Source organism: Aspergillus aculeatinus, assembly GCF_003184765.1.
Source record: "Aspergillus aculeatinus CBS 121060 unplaced genomic scaffold BO66scaffold_19, whole genome shotgun sequence".
NCBI classification, from domain to species: Eukaryota; Fungi; Ascomycota; class Eurotiomycetes; order Eurotiales; family Aspergillaceae; genus Aspergillus; species Aspergillus aculeatinus.
The window spans coordinates 520389-538283 of record NW_020291488.1 but is presented as its reverse complement, the minus strand read 5'-3'; the positions used below and the strand labels follow the sequence as shown (position 1 = coordinate 538283).

At 51.7% G+C, this 17895-nt stretch overlaps 6 protein-coding genes and 1 non-coding gene across 7 annotated transcripts; 2 read left to right on the top strand and 5 right to left on the bottom strand.

Annotated features, from left to right (window-relative positions):
- Positions 1-3805: 3805 nt before the first annotated feature.
- BO66DRAFT_64694 (flavin-containing monooxygenase) lies at positions 3806-5392 on the bottom strand. The gene has a single exon (XM_025653464.1). The coding sequence runs from the start codon at positions 5277-5279 to the stop codon at positions 3819-3821; it is 1461 nt and encodes a 486-aa protein (XP_025504888.1). The 5' UTR covers positions 5280-5392; the 3' UTR covers positions 3806-3818.
- A 268-nt stretch (positions 5393-5660) lies between these two features.
- Positions 5661-6890, top strand: BO66DRAFT_400845 (lipase/thioesterase family protein; the record flags this gene model as incomplete). Its single annotated transcript, XM_025648738.1, has 2 exons — positions 5661-5848; positions 5888-6890. The coding sequence occupies 2 exons, from the start codon at positions 5661-5663 to the stop codon at positions 6888-6890; spliced, it is 1191 nt and encodes a 396-aa protein (XP_025504887.1).
- Positions 6891-7174: 284 nt separating this feature from the next.
- Positions 7175-7247, bottom strand: BO66DRAFT_t137. The gene has a single exon. It is a non-coding gene; the product is annotated as a tRNA-Thr (tRNA).
- A 411-nt stretch (positions 7248-7658) lies between these two features.
- On the bottom strand, positions 7659-11677 carry pgxB (putative extracellular exo-polygalacturonase; the record flags this gene model as incomplete). Its single annotated transcript, XM_025645504.1, has 9 exons — positions 11260-11677; positions 11028-11195; positions 10801-10974; positions 10510-10755; positions 10095-10460; positions 9486-9574; positions 9137-9430; positions 8615-9073; positions 7659-8484 (listed from the first exon to the last, which is right to left on the bottom strand). Exons 1-9 carry the CDS (start codon positions 11608-11610, stop codon positions 7659-7661), a joined length of 2973 nt encoding a protein of 990 aa, XP_025504886.1. The 5' UTR covers positions 11611-11677.
- Positions 11678-12639: 962 nt separating this feature from the next.
- On the bottom strand, positions 12640-13221 carry BO66DRAFT_321034 (uncharacterized protein; the record flags this gene model as incomplete). Its single annotated transcript, XM_025643698.1, has 2 exons — positions 12640-12839; positions 12930-13221. Coding segments are annotated over 2 exons (492 nt in total), but the record flags the coding sequence as incomplete, so codon positions are not given.
- Positions 13222-14703: 1482 nt separating this feature from the next.
- On the top strand, positions 14704-16179 carry BO66DRAFT_391235 (wax synthase family protein). Its single transcript, XM_025647205.1, has 2 exons — positions 14704-15550; positions 15627-16179. Exons 1-2 carry the CDS (start codon positions 14716-14718, stop codon positions 16070-16072), a joined length of 1281 nt encoding a protein of 426 aa, XP_025504884.1. The 5' UTR covers positions 14704-14715; the 3' UTR covers positions 16073-16179.
- Positions 16180-16468: 289 nt separating this feature from the next.
- BO66DRAFT_320812 (F-box protein) lies at positions 16469-17851 on the bottom strand (the record flags this gene model as incomplete). Its single annotated transcript, XM_025643688.1, has 2 exons — positions 16469-17303; positions 17706-17851. The coding sequence occupies 2 exons, from the start codon at positions 17849-17851 to the stop codon at positions 16469-16471; spliced, it is 981 nt and encodes a 326-aa protein (XP_025504883.1).
- Positions 17852-17895: the final 44 nt, after the last annotated feature.

The window sequence follows — 17895 nt, the reverse complement described above, 5'->3', positions numbered from 1 at the left end:
TACGTCCCGTCTGCCTTGGAGATTCATCCATGGAATCGACCCGCTGGGATCCATATGAAGCGGGGATAGAATCATGAATGGCTAAAATGTCAATGTGGATGGATCCATGATATATCATGATCCTGCCCAATGCAGACTAGTGGCCGTCCTGTTCCAGGGCATTGGCACCAGCTTGCCTCGTTTGTCAAATGTCGATCGATTCTCATTAGCACGAGGACAGTGAGGTAGATATGATGTTGCTTGCAAGATCAATTTTTGATCGATTCAAGATGATGGTGCATGAAAAACCTGTAATGAAAGCGCAGATTGGCTCTAAAGTGCGCAGGTAAGTTCGCTTCTCACCACAGCCCCATTCCCAACCACCCACACCAATTCCACTACCACGAGGTTGCTTAGCTAGCCCCTTGCGTCCCGTGTTGTCACAACAGCCTACTACAGGTAGCGAAGCTTCAATCACTTCTCGCTTTGGCATGGTCCAGAGTTTCGCCCTACATCAGTAATACCCCCATCCTGAGGTTCTGTGCTGTCGGACCCATGCAGTTGTAGCCAGAGATCCAGTCAACCCTCCCGTGCGGAGTATTTGTTGAAAGACGGCTGACTAGACGTGCAGCCGTAAGAGATAGACTTATCGGTCACAGTTGCGGGTACCCAAGCCGCCCGGATGTTACCTCTTGGATATAAGCATCGCCATGATTCTGAAGGCCGAACGGGCTTTGAAGCGTCCATGTTCTCGGCCGTCTAAACGAAAATCTCGCGTGCTCTTCCATGGGCGTCCGGAATCTTGTCATCCACGGATATGTCCGCCTGGTGGTACTCACTCATAGCACTCCGTCCTTTCCAAATATGCGGTAGCACCTCCTGTCCACGTTAGCCATGCAGGCGGTAACTACATGCTATTAGCGGCTGTACCCAATGTTGAACCAAAGCAGTAGCACGACATGGGGGAGGGGCAGAAGTACCTCCGTAATTAGCGCTAGTCCCGTCAGCGAAAGTCTTTCAAGTCCTGTGCACGGCCGCGCCAAGGGACAATGTTCTTAGCGGGTGCCCCGGCGGGTGTAGATTAAAGATCTTCGAGACAGCTGCGGCGGCGGTTCCTCCGATCAGTTCGTCGTTCCCTTTAAGCTGTCAGCCTAGAATAGATTGCCATTGCGGTTTAAAGTGTGTTTGTTGTGTAAGATGATTGCGATCGACGCGGGGCTAGTCTGCCTGATGAGTACGTCTGGAGACCATGTTTCCTCACGGTTAGTGATATCTTTATGGCTCTCAGGACGAGCTACGCACAGAGTAAGTGTTTATTTTATGGGAAAATGATGGCTTTTTTTTTCAAAAGGTTCGTTGATTATTTGTTGATTATCTGTCTCTTAATCGAGAGATCCGAAGACAGCATCGGTCAAGTCGTCCTATCCTACAGTGGTAGGCATAACTAGGGAAAGACTTGTGGCTTGAGTTGCATTTCGGGGAGGCCGTTGGGCTTGTTAGACGGATCCAGGGGAATAGAGATGACTCAAAAAAGAGAGGACTGGCTGGCTGGCTGAAAGCTAATGCATGTCTGGGATTCATCCTAGACGGTCTAAGATAGACAAAGACCGAGACTATCAGCTCTTCAGGATGCGCTGATGTGGTAACTTGTCGCTCCTTTTTTGAGGGGAAGGGTAAGTTTCTCCAGAGCAGAAGGTGAAAATGATGGGGATAAAACAAGCGAATAGTTTAGCAGGGTCTGAATTCCCCGAGAGACTTGGAAATAGTAGCATATATGGAATGAGCGAAGCCGTACGAAGTTTTGGGGAGTTTGTAGTAGTGAGAGAACTTGTCTCTAGGGAGGGGGGCCGAAATGGACTCAAATCTGACAATCTGACACTCCGACCCTTTCCACCCTCCTGCCTATTTTTACACAACAACACCAACACCACCGCCACCATCCTCTCCCCAGCCAGCCATCACTAAGTCTAACGCAAGAAGCAAATCAGTCAATACGTACTAATCAATCTGAAAGTGTCATAAGACCTCATAGGTTAACTGTCATTTCAAAAGATCCGTGCCTGAAACAGTCCATCGTATCGGCCGGAAAATTCGCAGCGATACGAGCGCAACACCTGAGCTGCAGCATAATTCGAAAACGTATTTCGAAAGGCAAAAGAAGGCAAAAAAGAGGGGGCGAAGGTCGGAACAAGAGAGCTGAGGGGAAACATAAGAGAACCCCTTCGCCAATCATGATCGGCGCGGGATTGGGGTTATGGCCAGACCCCTTCATAGCAACATCGGGCGCGCTTCTACTATGCTAAATCCATCATCGCACATGTGGAGTAATTCGCGCATGACAGCAACACTGGGTATGCTGAACCTTTCCAGTCCATTGCTCGCTAAGTCTCGACTATGCGACCAACGTGCTATTGATGACTGCCATTGCGTGGGCAATGCAAGAAGTATCTACCCGTGACACCCCAGCCGCGTGCGCCAACGATAACATGGGTTGATTTTCCTCGAATCCAGTATGGTAACCGATCGTGATCGCATAGTACTCATTCGAGGACTTACTTTGAGAGCATGGCTCAGAATCTAGCTTAGGAGTTACGCGCATGTTCGTTCAGTGCGCATCAAACTACTTCCTACGTTCTCAATTGTGATTCTCGTCTATATCTCCATCGTCATCAAATATCTCCTCTCTCTGACTCACTGGTGTGAAATATCCCGTTCGATCGACGAGCGAGATGATTCAACCTGACAAATCCCGACGTGCGCAGCCAGCGCTCACTTGTTTACTTTCGCACGGCGTAATGGCCCGGTACGCCGCGTCCTTTGTAGCTGACAGATCTAATTTGACTAGCTGCCATCCAATGTCGCAAATCCGACCCGATCCTATCCGCGCCAATCACGGCAGCTGTTCTCCGGTTTACAATTGCCCATGCTATGCGCGATCGCGAAGAGCACGCACTACACACATGAACTGATCTGGACAATGATATCCTTGGTCTGGACGGCTTTGGGGAAATCCGCTGGAGAAAGTCGCGATGGATAACCCATGCCAAGAAGTGGTACCTTTCACCGATCTACATCTATCACCTTTCTTATGTGTATTTACCGGTTGGACGACGAGATTGTCCACTTTGATCTAATGGAATGGCGCTACTTGGGTTCAATGCTCGCTAGAGGTTGTCGCAGAGAGTTGCCTCTCCGTCATATGCGCCGATAACATCGCCTCGACGCGCGCACCCGGGCGACCGCGAATCTTGCCCCGCGGTCGGCGCCGTTCCGATTCCCGCACCAACTTTCTTTACGTTCGAGACGCGCTTCGGTACAGCCACTTTTCAGACCACAAAGTAAGACCTTGACGCTGAAGGTTTTGAAGGGTTACTTTATAAGTGGTCCCGTTCTTGTTTGGGTCAAAGGGAAGGTGTATGGGGCAATCACTTCAGCTGTGACCACCCTGCAAACAATCTTTGCACGCTTGGAGAAAATCCCGAGGTGTCTGACAGTGGCATCATGAACGAGCGACTGATGGTTTGAAACAGAACCATCTTGAGATAGGGCTGACTCCTCTGACAATCAGCTCAGATAGCGACCTTGATGTGTGGCTGGCATATATCACAAAGATCTGTGCCTAGCAGACCTCTCAAGCTGGCCGTCGTCGTTGTCACTTCAAATTGTTTGGCAGAGCATTCCCGTTCGACGAGGTCAGCCCCTCCACGCGACCGTCGTTTCGGAACTTGCGTTGGTTGCATATTGGAGCAAAACATGTTTGAATTATCATCTATGTACTGGGTACAACGACACAAAACAAAGACTGAACATTAACATACAACAATCAGGCCAGCCCCACTTCATTGCGCCTTCTTGGCCTCTCCGATGAATTCCAGTCCCTCCAGACTCCCAAACTTGGCAAACCAGAGGTCCTGCAAATAATTGTCCCGCGGCACCCACGGCCCCTGATCTGCAGTTTTGGGCAGATTCTCCGCCGCACGCACCACATACGTCGAATTAAGGTTCATCAGCGGCTTTTGCTGCAAATTCTGGGCCTCGTCAGGGCGCAACCGCGGCACAGCGGCAGCCTGTCCACGGGTGTCCAGTTCGCGCAGGAAGCGACACAGGAAGCGGGCAGTCGCATCAGCGCCGAGTGTCCATGACGCGTTGGTATAGCCTAGAACGAAAGCAGCATTGGGGATATCCTGCATCATAATACCACGCCAGAGGAACTTCTGGGATAGGTGCTGTGGAATACCGTCTACCGTGATGGAGGCTCCGCCCGCTACCTGCAGACGCAGTCCTGTTGCAGTGACAATAATGTCAGCATCAAGGGTGTTTCCCGAGTCGAGCTGAATCCCCGTTGCGGTAACGGTCTTGATGGTGTCGGTCCGAATGTCGGCCACACCGTGATGCAACGCTTTGAAGAAGTCCCCATCGGGGCAGACACACAACCTTTGGTCCCAGGGATTATAACGCGGCACAAAATGTGGTGCCAGTGACACCGCCTTCGGTAGCTGTTGACTGACTTGCACACGGAGGATGGCACGCGCCACTGTTGGGCAAGCCTGGCAGAAAAGGAAAAAGAACCGCGCGGTGAACAGCCAGATTATGCGCTGCAGTTGGCGAAACCAGGCAGTCGGCAGGATGTACCGCAGTGGTGAGCGTTGACGATTGGGTAAGGACAGAATGTAAGTTGGACTGCGTTGCAACATGGTCACTCGCGCCGCCTTTTCGGCCATCTTGGGGAGCAATGTGATGGCCGTTGCGCCGCTGCCAATGATGACAACGCGCTTATCGCTATAGTCAAGGTCCTCGGGCCAGAACTGCGGGTGAATTATTTGGCCATTGAATTGAGTCAAGTTGGGAATGTCCGCCTGCAGAGGCTGCTGGTAATCGTAGTAGCCAGTACCGAAAATGATGAACCGCGCCGACATCGACTGGGAGCGGCCTGCATGCTCGACAGCCAACGACCAGCGTTTCTCTGAAGAGGACCAGTCGGCGCCCAGCAGACGATGCTGATATCGGATGCGCCGGTCTATACCCTTGCTGGCGGTAGCCCGGTGAAGATACTCGATGATGGACGAGCCCTCAGCGATCGGGTTGTCCTGGTCCCAAGGATACCATGCAAAACCAAAGGTAAAAAGATCCGAATCGGAGCGGATACCAGGATACTTGAAGAGATCCCAGGTGCCTCCGAGCTGGTCGCGTGCTTCAAGAATGGCATAGCGATAGTGAGGGAAATGCGACTGCAGGCGATATGCAGCGTTGATGCCTGATATGCCCGCGCCGATGATGAGGACATCAAACTGTTCTTCCATGGTGATGTGATAGGAAGTGTAGGTGGTGTGCGAGAAGAAGAATGAACGACATTGAGACGGTTGAAGAGACAGGATTATATCGATTCTGAATCGACTCACATGGCCTCGGTCAATGAATGTTTTTTTGGTGTTCGTCCGAGGTTGAGGCCAAAATGCGGCCAATTTTGGGTTTTTGGCTCAACGCCGAAATCTCAACTTCAGGGCGTTTGGTTCATCCTTGCCCAAAATGGCAACAGTTGCGATCCCGCTCACATGTCGACTCCATTTCGGTCCCTCTTTCCTGCAACTCGGGCATTTGTTAATAATCTTTCTCCTATCACATTTATTCCCCATGTTGCACACATTGTTCTGCACAGGCTACCTTTGTGTGACCTGGCCACAATGACAGCTCTCTCTTTGTTCCAGAAACTCGACTGTCTGCCTGCTCTCGCGGCGCTTATTGGTACTATCCTCTGGGCTTTGGTGACCAGTCCCTGGCGAACCCATCATTATCCTTCAACTCTGCTGTTACACGTGGGTTATGCAGCCATGCGCAAAGCTACATCACGCTTCTCAGTGGCCCAGCTGCAGTATGCTTCTGCGTTCTCCTCTATTCATTAGGGAACTAGCTTGGCTGACGGCGAGCGGCTTAGATATCTGCTTCCTACCACAGATACCATCTATAAGCGCTTCATGCGCCGCCATCATCTGCCCTCGAAGACTGTGGATCTTGGCGAAGGTGCCCTGGGACACTGGCTGGGGGACTATAAGCATGCTGAGCGTGTCTTGATCTGGTATCACGGTATGTGCACCTCGTCCCACCAAGTCAAACCAGGTCCTCATGGTATTCTAGGAGGTGGTTTCGCCCTCCCGGCCAACGACGGCTATTTTCATTTCTTCACTCAACTACTCGCGGATACCCAAGCTAGGCCGAAACCCAAATCGCTTGCGATCTTTACCCTCACCTATACCCTCGCTCCTCAAGCGACTTATCCCACCCAGATCCGCCAAGCCCTTTCAGCACTGCGATACATCCTCCAGGAAACCAACCGCTCTCCGTCGCAGATCCTCCTCGGCGGTGATTCCGCCGGCGGGAATCTCGTCGGGGCGGTCCTCGCGCACATGACCCATCCCCATCCCGATCTTCCACCTCTCTCTTTGTCCGGCGGGCCGGACCACAAAATCCGCGGCGCCATCATGATCGCGCCCTGGACGAGTCTTGACCAGACTATCTTACCCAAGGATATTGTTGCCTCGATTGAACTGGACGAGTCAAAGATCGACTCTCGGGGCGATATCATCACCCCGGCCGTTGGCGGGCCATGGGCTAAGGCGTACATGGGTACTGGCAAACATGACTACTACACCGATCTCTCGACGGCCCCAACCGACTGGCTGGCGTCTTTCCCTGTGGAGAAGGTATTAGTCTGTGCTGGGGAGAGGGAGATCATACTGCCTTTCATTGATGCATTCGCCAGGAACTTGCAGGAAGGGCTTGGGCCGGATAAGGTGGAGTTGTGCGTGGGTGAGGGTGAAGGTCATGTGGCGCCGATCTATAATCTGGCGCTGGGCGAGTGGGGTGAGACGGTCCAGGGGAAGAGGGTGAAGGGGTGGTTGGCAGAGGTCCTGTAACCGTACTAATGATGTGGCTGCAGCAGGGTCCTTGTCAGTCATTTGATATAGTCATTTTTAGACAACGTATTACATTAATTATATGAGTATTTCTCGGTCATTGCGGAATCTCGGATCTCGGGAAAGCCTGTCGTAGTGATGATGCGGGGTCGGATAGAAGCATCACGTACTGATCATGTAATCTCATGACCGCCTTCGTACCCCGAGGCAATAAGAGATACTCTTCTATATGAGGAGTTTGGATGTCAATTGGAAACAAAAAAAGGAGACGCAAAAAGAAGAATTGCTCACACTCGGACTCGAACCGAGGATCTCAGCATTACTAGTGCTGCGCTTTACCATCTAAGCCATGCGAGCTGATTGGATGCTAGGCTATTTATTTTTCAAAATATGTAGGTTTCAATAAAGAAAGACCAAAATTGTGCAATTGTGTGGAGGATATATTTTGTGCCTCCTCTCCATGAACCAAATCTTTACCTACTGCAAACGGCATTACCCATACTTGCTACGAGAGTGAAGGAACGCCAATATAGTAATAAGAATCCAGATACCCACAGCAAGAAATGTTTCTACTATAAACTTACTGTTTACACGATTGGACAATCAACAAGGCATCAATAAATATACATTGTTCGGTCTTATTTCACTAAACTTTGACAATGCCTTCGATTAGTAAATAAAATAGCAGGTCCGCCAAAGCCTGTACAGGTTCATTCTGAGAACAGAGATATTATTCATGCTTTTACTGCCATCTATCCAGACATGTAATTATTTATGTTTATGCGAGTGCCCGTGGTGGGCATGACCCCCGTGCATAAACTCGCTGATCTTCCTTTTCTTCTTCCCATCCTCGGTCTTTTCCTCGACATCGTCATTTTCATCGTCATCATCTTCATCCTCATCCTCATCCTCCTCATCAACAGCAGGCCATTCTTCCCACCCATCCTCCCAGATCCCCGCCATCACCTCCTGCTTCTCCCCCCTCTCCATCTTCCGGTCCCTCATCACCTTCTCCCACCTCTTCATCTCCTTAGTGCTCAACAGACACTCATTCAGCAGACCCGTTACCCCGTCTACATCCACCCCTTCCCCAATGAACACGATCTCCTGCCGCCGATCGCCCCACTCGCCCTGGAAGTCCTCCTCGATGGATTTGCGCACGTCCCCGTCCTCGGGCCACGCCTCGTCCGGGACCTCGGCGAACCACGGACCCCCGCAGTTCAACGTCAACATGGCGCCGGCCTGGCTCCATTCGCCGAACTGGTAGGGTCGAGTGGCGAGCCAGAAGAAGCCCTTGGAACGCAGGAGGGGTTGGAGGAGGGGGTGCGCGCGTTTGTTGGCTAGAATCTCTTGGGGGGTGGGCTGGGTCGGGTCTTCCTCTTCCTCCTCCTCTTCCTCCGAATCGGAGTGCATTTCCGTGTCGGATTCAGCGGTAGCGTCTTCTTCTTGGTCCTCCTCCTCCTCTTCTTCATCATCAGCACCAGCATCATCAGCCGCATTCTGTAGGATAATGAACTTGTCATGAAGCAGGTTGTATAATCTGCGAGGATGGAAAGGCCGTCGCGCAGTGTAGACGAAGTTGTTGATTCCATACCTGTTTTTCCCACGAGGGAGGACAAAGATTGATCAGCAAATCATCCGAGGATATTCTCTCTGAATTGAGATCCGGAACGGAACAAACCGCAGAACGGTGAGGTAGGTCACCAGGGGATTGTGAAACTTACTCCAAAGTTTCCGGCGTAGGCGCCCACCTCTCCTCCCCATTCCCCATCTTCAGTTTGCTCATCTCGTGCAAGCTGCGCAACCACCCGGCCCCGGACGCCGCCCTGAGGAAATCAAACCGGCCCGTGCCCAGGATCTCCTTGACGTCGACGCGGGAATAGCTCGTCTGCAGGACCTTCGCCGACGGGTTCAGCGTCGTCACGAGCCGCATGATCCGGTCGCGGTCGTGCGGCCGCGACGCCAGCATATCCATCTTGTTGATGAGGATCACGTCCGCGAACTCGATCTGGTCGACCATCAGGTCGGAGATGGTGCGTTCGTCCTCGGGGATGATTGTGTCCGCACCGTAGCGGTCGGACAGGAAGTCGGTGGTGTCAAGGTTCGAGAGGAGGTTGAAGGCATCGATGACTGTTACTGTCGTGTCGAGGGTGGAGAGTTGGTGGAGACCACCGAGGGTGTTTCTGTGGGCAAGTTTTAGTGGATGATTGCTCCGGGGGGGGAAAGGAAGACTTGGGTGGCAGTACATCTGATCCAAAATCTTCTTGCCTTCTTCGTCTAATACACCTCCCTCTGCTTCAGCTTGGACCATCGCGGCGCTGAACTCCGCTGTGAATGTCTCGGCAACTTGCATGGGCTCGCTAATGCCTGTGCTTTCGATCACGACATACTCGACCTCTTTCTGGGTGGTCAGGCGCGCGAGCTCGGAGAGAAGATCACCCCGGAGTGTGCAGCATATGCAGCCATTTTGGAGCTGGATCAGGGACTCTTTGGTGTGGGAGACGGTGTGGTGTTTGATGAGGGTGGCGTCGATGTTGAGGCTGGATGGATCTCTCGTTAGCAGAGCCCTGAATGAGCGTGTCAAGGGAGACTTACCTGCTCATGTCATTGACAATTACGGCAATGCGAAGGCCATGGTCAGGCGACTGGAGAATATGCTCGAGGAGAGTGGTCTTTCCACTGCCCTGTTGATGAATTAGTACCTAGAGCTCGACGAAATTCTTATGCTGAATGCTGAATGACGAACCAGGAACCCAGAGAGGAGAGTCACAGGAAGTGGCTTCCTGCTCTCCTTATCGAGTGTGATGTTGGTATCCTTGGTATCTGGCTTAGATGAGGCGTCCGCCTTGATCTCACCCGCCTTGTAGGAGAGAGTCTCCCGTCCCGAGTCAATGACCATCTTCGTTCGGCTGCGCCAAGGCTCGTTACTAGAGAAAGAATTGGCACGTCTCACCAGATTTCCATCAAATATTTCTACTGTACACTTCTATACTTATAGATGCAAGCTACCAAGGTGCTCTCACGATTGCAATTTATCATCATTGTTCTGATTGGTGACGGCCGCTCCCAAGGTCCTTGCTTGCAAGGTCCCGTTGCGTATACCTACAAGGTACTCGACACGCCAGAAATGAAATCAGTTATGCTTGATAGGTCACACGAACAATGAAACTATCGCTTGGTCGAGGTTGAGTTGGTTTGATCCACACAATCCACTCCAATGCCCCCCGTAATGCCCGAGCAGATAATCTCCGCCGGGCTGCCCGCCGGACTCGTCAGCGAGACATCCTGCAGGGTGACATTCGTGCAGACAGCGGCAGGCGAGCACGTTAGATCAGCAACCACAAGACCTTCCTTTCCTGAGGAGGTACCCCAGATGTTCTCAAAAAGGATGTTCGTGATGTTGACAGAAGACGGGTACTGGGCGCACTCTGTGGCATTGATGTCGAAGTAGCACTGGTCCAGCACTACTGGGTTGTCGGTGTTCTGAATCTGGATGTTCTTGTAGGTAATGTTGTTGATGCGACCGTATCCCACATCTGGTCCAGCCCAGGCCTTGAGTCGAGCGCCGTTCTATGTTTGTTAGCCTCGATCAACAAGACAATTGCCTAGTTGCACCTACCTGGCCATTCAGCAGCGTCACGTTCTCAATCCAGGCGTTTTCAATGATGTCCAGTTCTCCTGGGTATTGTCCAATACTGCCCATACTCACACCGTGCGTATTGTTGCACCACAGGTTCTGGACAAAGATGTTGGTGGTGTTGGGTTTGGGCGAGAAGCAATCATCGCCGATATCGACGCGGGTGTTGGTGACGGTCAGGCCATCGACGTTGTACGAATCAAATCCGTCGGTGTTTTTCGGGAGAGCCTATGCTGTTAGCCAGCTTTCGGGGTTTGACGCGCCTTGACATACCGAAGCGTTGGTCGAAAAAGCATGGATATACACATCATCAAAGGAGATGTCCTTGGTGTTGACGAAAAAGTTGGTCCAGCATGGCGAATTCAACTGTGTGATACCCTCCACAGATACACGTGTCGCGTTGTCGGTCAGGAACAGAATCGGCCGGTAGAAGGTGTTGGAGGAGTCCTGCCTTGTCAGCCCTGAACATTGAGCTTCTGCGAGAGGTGAAAAAAACCTACCAAGATCTCGAGTCCAGCAAACGCATTGTACCAAGCCTGTCCGTTGCCGTTCAACGTGCCACTGCCGAAGATCTTGATATCGTTTCCACCCCAGCGCCAGAATGTGATTGACTTTTGGAAGTCATAGTAGTAGTTGTTTGCTTGCCAGTAGGTGATGTTGTTCGTGAACTACAACCATCTGGGTCAGTTATCTTGCCTCCTCAGGGTTGCCTCCGAGCAGCTGATAACATACCTTCAGTTCACCCTCCAGCTGCACTTCAATATTGTCCAAGAATGTCAGATCCAACTTCTTTCCAATCACATACTTCTTGCCCTTCTCGAGCAGCAGCCGTCCGCCGTGGTTGGCCTGCTTGATTCCCCAAAGGAAATCACTCGAGATATCGTCGTAGTCGTTCTTGGATGGACGGATTGTCACAGTCTTGCGGTTCGGGTACTTGGAAGAATGCGCTCCCACACTTCTCAAGCCAGCTGCATCAGAGACTGGTATGATTTTGGCTCCATTGGGGGTTCCGCCCACGGCAGCGGCGTTCACGGCGACAGGCACGGCGCCCAGGAGAAGCGCAGCAATTGAAACGAGCTTCATGATTGACTTATCACTTGCAATTGAGCTTGTACTACTCAACCTTTTCTCGAGCGACCGTCTCAGTCTGATTATTTATGCCTGTCTTTGATATCAGGATCTGTATTTACCCGCCTGCATCACCCCCTAGATTCCCCTCCGCTGGGGAAAGAAGTCTGGGGAAATCTTTCCGGGGCATAGCTTGATTTCTCCACCTGTAGGAATTGCCCTGAAGAGCTACCTTGACTGATGTCATGGCTAGGCATCTTGGCTCTTTTTTTGACAGCTCCGTACCAAGATTTGGGAATGGACTGGTCCTGGGGTAATTTCCCCGGATCGCTGCTCGGTCTTGGAGGATCTTCCACCAATGGATGGAACGGTTATTGACTGAGCCTGCAGGTCGGGATATGACTTTGTATCAATCTAATGGAAACGGTCCAGGATAACATGCAGACTTGCCTCGTTGAACTAGACTCATCAGCACGGGTTGATGATGCGGTGAGAGGCCGGTCGATTACGAGAAGGATATTAAGCCAAGGTGGACATTCAACAGAAGTATATTGACTCAGTGCCAACAAGTCCAACCCTTCCCCGCAAAAGCAATGTGGTGACGACTTATAGAAGGAGGAGTTAGATCCGGGGTTAGTCCCCGATATCGCTCTCTTTCAAGTTTCCGCTAGAACAACGCGATGGATTTCCGAGCACAAAAAACCATGCACTCGATCAGTGACTAATTGTGAATTGAAGATGGTGGGTACCAGAAGTCGGATAACAGACACGCAAGACTCGACTGCCTTTACGAACCCATCAAACCAAAGGACTTCCCCTGAAAGATCGTCGCGACCCTCAAATTCCCCCAACCCCTCAACCTCGGCAACCCCCGCAGATCTGGCGTCCCCAATCTCCCCCACTTTCATCGGAAACATGAACCCGTACGATTTTTCTTACTTCTGTTACTGGTATTCAGATGGCCAACAAGGCCTGATTTTGAATCCATTCCACTCGCGAAGCTTTCCCAAAAGAGCTTGTTCAGCTCAAGAAGAGGAAGCAAAATCACAGCCTCTTCCCGGCCAACATCAACGCTGTGAAGCAACTCACGTTGCCCAACCACCACAGCAGCGACGGCACAAAGTTCAGTGGTTCCGATTCAATCGCCACGGCCGCGGTTGCATATGCCACCCGCATCACCGAGAACCACAACCCAATCCAGTTGATTATCTCGGTCGGGACACCTGCGTGAAGGGCGAGAAGGACTGTTCAGCCCACCCCCTCGGGAAGAAGGGGGTCCAAAAATTAGCATGTCTTGCTTTCTGGAGGATGGTTGATAGAGACAAACGGCGTACCCCCGGCGATAAATAGCGGAAACCCCTCGATGACATTCTCGTAGGCAGCTTCCCGCCGTTTGAGTCGGTTCAGTTGGCCTCGGGTGATCTTGCCGGCTTGCACGGCTGCTTCGCCGTATTTGAGCAGATTCTCGCGTGGAGCATTATTGTGGTCTTGCCCGAGTCGTCGTATGGCTGCTCGGGGGTTGAGTATTCCGTGGGCGAGGAACCAGTTGCCGATGATATACCCTGCTGCGTGGTTGGGGGTGGGTGAGGAGGGAGTCGCGCGGAGACCAAGCGTGGTCAGGAGGGATCTGCGAGGTCGTGAGTACAGTACAGAGATAACAGCATTTGCAACAAGTCTTGAGATACGGCTCACGCAGTGGCTAGATGGTCGGACATCTTGTGTCTTGCCGCTATGCTATGCCGATTGTATCATTGGGGAAGAATCAAAGAATCAAGGGGTTCTAGTTGCTGAGCTGATGGTATATATGAGGATGACATCCCGCGAGGTGCTGAGGCTGAGCCTATGATCTACATGGGCTGTACAACTGCATGACATCTTGGCTGAAGGCTTTGCACCAGAGAATTGGGGTGTGTGAACTGTACTTGTATGCAACCAACAGGTGGCGTGAAGTGATGCGGTTCTATTGGCCTCGATCTTGGCCTCCTAGTTTCTTCTGAATTGCTGTAGAACAGCTTCGGCTCTGACCTACACCCAACATCAACGAAACAAAGACAGGTTAGGTCCTTGTATTGCTGACTACAGCTTGTGACTTGCTAACTAACTACAGCGTTTCTATGCTGAGGTCCCATGACGTCATTACTGGCTCAGATGATTGCTGACTGCATTCAGGCAACAAGGGTTGAAAAGATCATCGCGAAGGACTTTTGACTCTTTGTTGCCACTTCTCATCTACAACCAAAATGACGACCTCTTGGTATGAGTCGATAAAAGCGCCAGGCAGTACGCAGTACAGTAGTACTCACAGACATCATCGATCACCGCTTGGCTTATCCCGGCAAGCGCGCTTATCAGATCCACCTTCGATATCTCCTGTCAAACGTCGGACAAGATGCTATCTTAGGTTGTGGAACTAGCATGCCCATGTACATAGCATATTTGTAAGTAGGTTAAGAAGGTTTGTCTTTTGAGTACTTTTACTTTGAGAGAATGCACTTTACTCAGAGCCGCCACCCAACCCTTTACCAACAAGGCCATGAAGAGCAGCCCGCATCATCCGTAAGCTTGCGATATTCCGGTTTCCGGGGTCGACCGACCGCCACATCGGCACATCTAGCCATAGCGTTTTTATGTATGGCTACCATGGGCCAGATCCCCACGTTCACAGATAATCTGTAGAAAGAACTTGAAAGGGTCCCAGCGAGAATCGCGTCCCCATGACCCTCCCCAGTTTTTCATGCCAGTCGGGTCAATGTAGAATCCGACCAGCGTCTAAAGTCCGAGACAAGGCTGCGATTATTAATAATAAAGCGGAGCATCGCGGATCCTCAGCCGCACTCACCACCAGCCAGCCTGCATTGCGGCCAGACCGATAAAATATTAACTGAACTCCAGCAGTTGTGCTGTGTTGTGTTGTGTTGCGTTGCGCTGCCACGGCGATGCGATGCGATGCGATGTAATGTGCACTAGTCTAATAATCTTATACACCGTGTTCCTTCTTTTTCTTGATGTTGTTGGCATTTAGATTATCTCTTCAGCAAAAAAGATCCTTGTTAAATTAACTTGTGAACATAGCTTTGCTAACAGAGATCCCGGCCCCACCCCCCCCTTTGTACAGTCAAGATGTTCACATTACCATTGCTGGTGGTGACCCTGTTCCTGCAGGTCAAATTCCCCGTGATCCCCGGTTTAAAGCCCGCACTTTACGGGGCTCTGGTTCTGAGTGCGCTGCATGCCATCTTTGTCCCCCTCAAGGGCCACGGAGACTTTGTGGCATACACCAATGCCTTCATGAGCGCGTCGTTCATCATCCGCGCCGTGGAGCTGCTGATCCTGCAGGACCTCGATGAACTGGAACATCTGGAAAAGGTCTCGCATGTGTCCTCGTCCATCCTGTACTCCTGGGAGCCCCTGCCGCGAGCCCTGGGCTTCCGCCGGCTCCTGCGCGTCTGCGATTTGATCGCCAACCCGCGCGCCATCGGCTGGAATCACGGCTCCACCAAGTATCTCCCGCCGCTGCGGCCCGTGGAAGGCGAGGCGGGCGGCGATCACTGTGTGCCGGAGCACAGGAACATGGTCGTCGTGGCGGTGGGAGACCGCAGCAGTTTTCTCCGCGCCCATCTCTGGACCGTCCTCCTCGCGTACCTGGCCATGGACACCTACCAGGCCGCGTTCGCGCGCAATTACCCGCGGCTGTGCGACAGCGTCGACGGCTTCCTGAACGGGGTGCTAGGCTGGCATGTCTCCCCCGCGACCAGCGAGGTGGTCGTGCGGAGGTACCTGCTGTCCCCCGGCTGTTGGATCGCCGCTTATGCCTTCGTCGATGGGATTCATTCCGCCGTCGGGGTCTTTTCCGTGGGCTTGGTCAGGGTCTTCACCTCCAAGCATGCGGGAGAGCCTTGGATGTATCCACCGGTTTTTGGATCCGTCCGGCATTTGCTCGCGTTCAATTTGCGTGGTATGATCACACTTCTTCTTCACCCTGGGATTGATATTTTGGCTGACTAGAGATCGATTTGTTGTCTTCGATTAAGATATCTGGGGCAAGATGTGGCATGACCTCTGTCGCAATCCCTTCTTGGCGCTTTCCCGCGCGGCCATTATGCCTGTGAAACCGATCCCAATGGGCCTGCAGCGCTTCCTGGTGATCTCGTTGACGTTCTTTGTGTCCGGTGTCGTGCATGTGGCCGGAACGTACGCAGTTTCTCAGGACGTCTTCGCAGTCAGTATGATGATGACCTTCTTTTGCATCTTGCCGCTCTGCATCGCCGCGCAACATCTCCTCTCTGATCGCTTTCTTCCGCTGTTTCTCCCTCAAAATGGGTTCTCGCGGTTGGCGATCTGGCTGGTTAATATGGCCTTTGTCATGGGATGGGCCCACATCACCAGCCCATGGTTTCTCGATCATAGCAAGCTGCCCGAGGCTATCGGATCGGTGCCGCTTCCGGTCAGTGTGTGGAAGCTGGTAGCTGATGTTTAGGATCCTACTATCTCATCAAGTCAAACAGGATATGATTTTTGCAGTTGACTTACACCCGCAACGGACGCTCCTCGATATTTGAGAACTGATATTAGAATCAATAAAGATATTGTATCACCACTATGGACTTTTGTATCTAGCCTCCGTGCCTATGATGTTTATTGTTGTTACCAAAATCGTTCAATATGGCATTCCCACATAGAACCCGTACACTTCACCTACTGCAGGACACGATCTCAAGCAGTCTTGTTAGACGGAACAGCTTATCCTGAAAGATTGTGGGGGAGAAACTTTCGTACAAAGGGTCCATATGGTATCAATCGTACCAAACAGAGATACTGGATCCACTGGATCCCTTCCAACACTCGTCTCCTCTATTCGCCATCGGTGGCCAGTTCACAATTCGCCGTGTTGATACATTTCCCACCCATCGCACTCGACCTCGAGTTCAAAATTGACGTCATTGACAATAGTGTCCAAAGTTGCGCAACCGACTCTATACTGCTCTCGAAACCAATCATCATCCTCAAGATCGTTGAAGGCGTACGCGCCAGGGATACCGAGCAAGCCGCTCGCAGGTGGGAATTTGGGCCTCAGAGAAACAAGTTCTAGACGTGAAAAGTCATTTCTGCAATACTCGGCCAATCCAGCCATCATGTCATAGACTGGATAATCGCAAGCGAGAACTGTGACAGTCTCGATATTGGGTGGCAAATTGCCGAAATCATGTAGTATGCCTTGCTCCACCTCCAGGTGTTTGAGGTTCTCGAATGCCCGGAAACTTCCGTACTGGGGGCAACGATGCCATTTCTCAATGGCTATGGGGTTGGCCACATCCAGATCGACGCGCAGCGACTTGAGATTTTGCCGTTGAGGCTCCAGACAGGTAAGTAGCGCCGGGGCTGAGAACTGACAGCTCACCCTCCTTCGGGCATCCCAAGGCACCGTTGTTTCGTATGCGAGGACCTCGAGATTTTCACACGCCCGCATGATATTTGTCAGTCGTGTTGCATCCAGTGAAGCTCTTATGAGGTGTAACTCGGAAAATTTGAAAGAACCGGGTGGAAGCTCAAAGGTTGGACACCCAGAGCCGTTGCCCTCGCAAAACGCCAAGGAGAATTCCTTCAAGCTAGGCAAGCACATTAAGTCGACCACTTCAGGCATAGTCGGATGTCGCATTTTTAACTTATCTTTTATGTGAAGAGACTTCAACCTAGACAGGTATGCAGGTCTATCATCAGGCCCTGGTAGATAAAGTGGCCTCAAGCCTCTCAGACCTTCGCGGCCGCTCACAAGATCCAAGTTCTCAAGATTCGGAGCGAGAGCAGCAATGACCACAATCAGCGGATTCATTCTTGCACCGTTTATGGCAGTCACATAATCGAGCTGGCAGGGAATCCGCTTCTGGTGGATGACGCTGTTCAGCACTGCGATGGTTTCGTTCCTAACCGCTGCTGACCATTCCCCGACCGAGTCTGAAGGGTCGTGATTCGCATTGATGCAGAGACGAAATACTTGTCCACCCAGGTCAGGTCGCAAGGCAAGGGTCCTAGCGAAAGCGAGAAGGGGACAGATGCGGCTCGCTCGCTTCACATATATCCCGTTGTTATGATCGAAGACATACTTGTAGAACACGTTATAAAGGAAAGGTTGTGTGATTAACCACAGTCGTTTCGACGTTAAACAGAGATTCAGTAACGTTCTCACATCACGGGGACCACGGAGGCAAGAAATGATATCCAACAGAGTCTCAGTGGGCAGCGTTTCGAGTTGAGCCATGGTCATGGTCATAAGTTACTCGGTGACGAGACCTTAGTCAATGA

Bases quoted from the DNA above. Each gene is read 5' to 3' on its own strand.
- BO66DRAFT_391235 (XM_025647205.1), top strand. From the start codon at position 14,716: ATGTTCACATTACCATTGCTGGTGGTGACCCTGTTCCTGCAGGTCAAA. The intron at 15,551-15,626 runs GTATGATCACAC...TCTTCGATTAAG, and splicing joins GCTCGCGTTCAATTTGCGTG to ATATCTGGGGCAAGATGTGG.
- BO66DRAFT_64694 (XM_025653464.1), bottom strand. From the start codon at position 5,279: ATGGAAGAACAGTTTGATGTCCTCATCATCGGCGCGGGCATATCAGGC.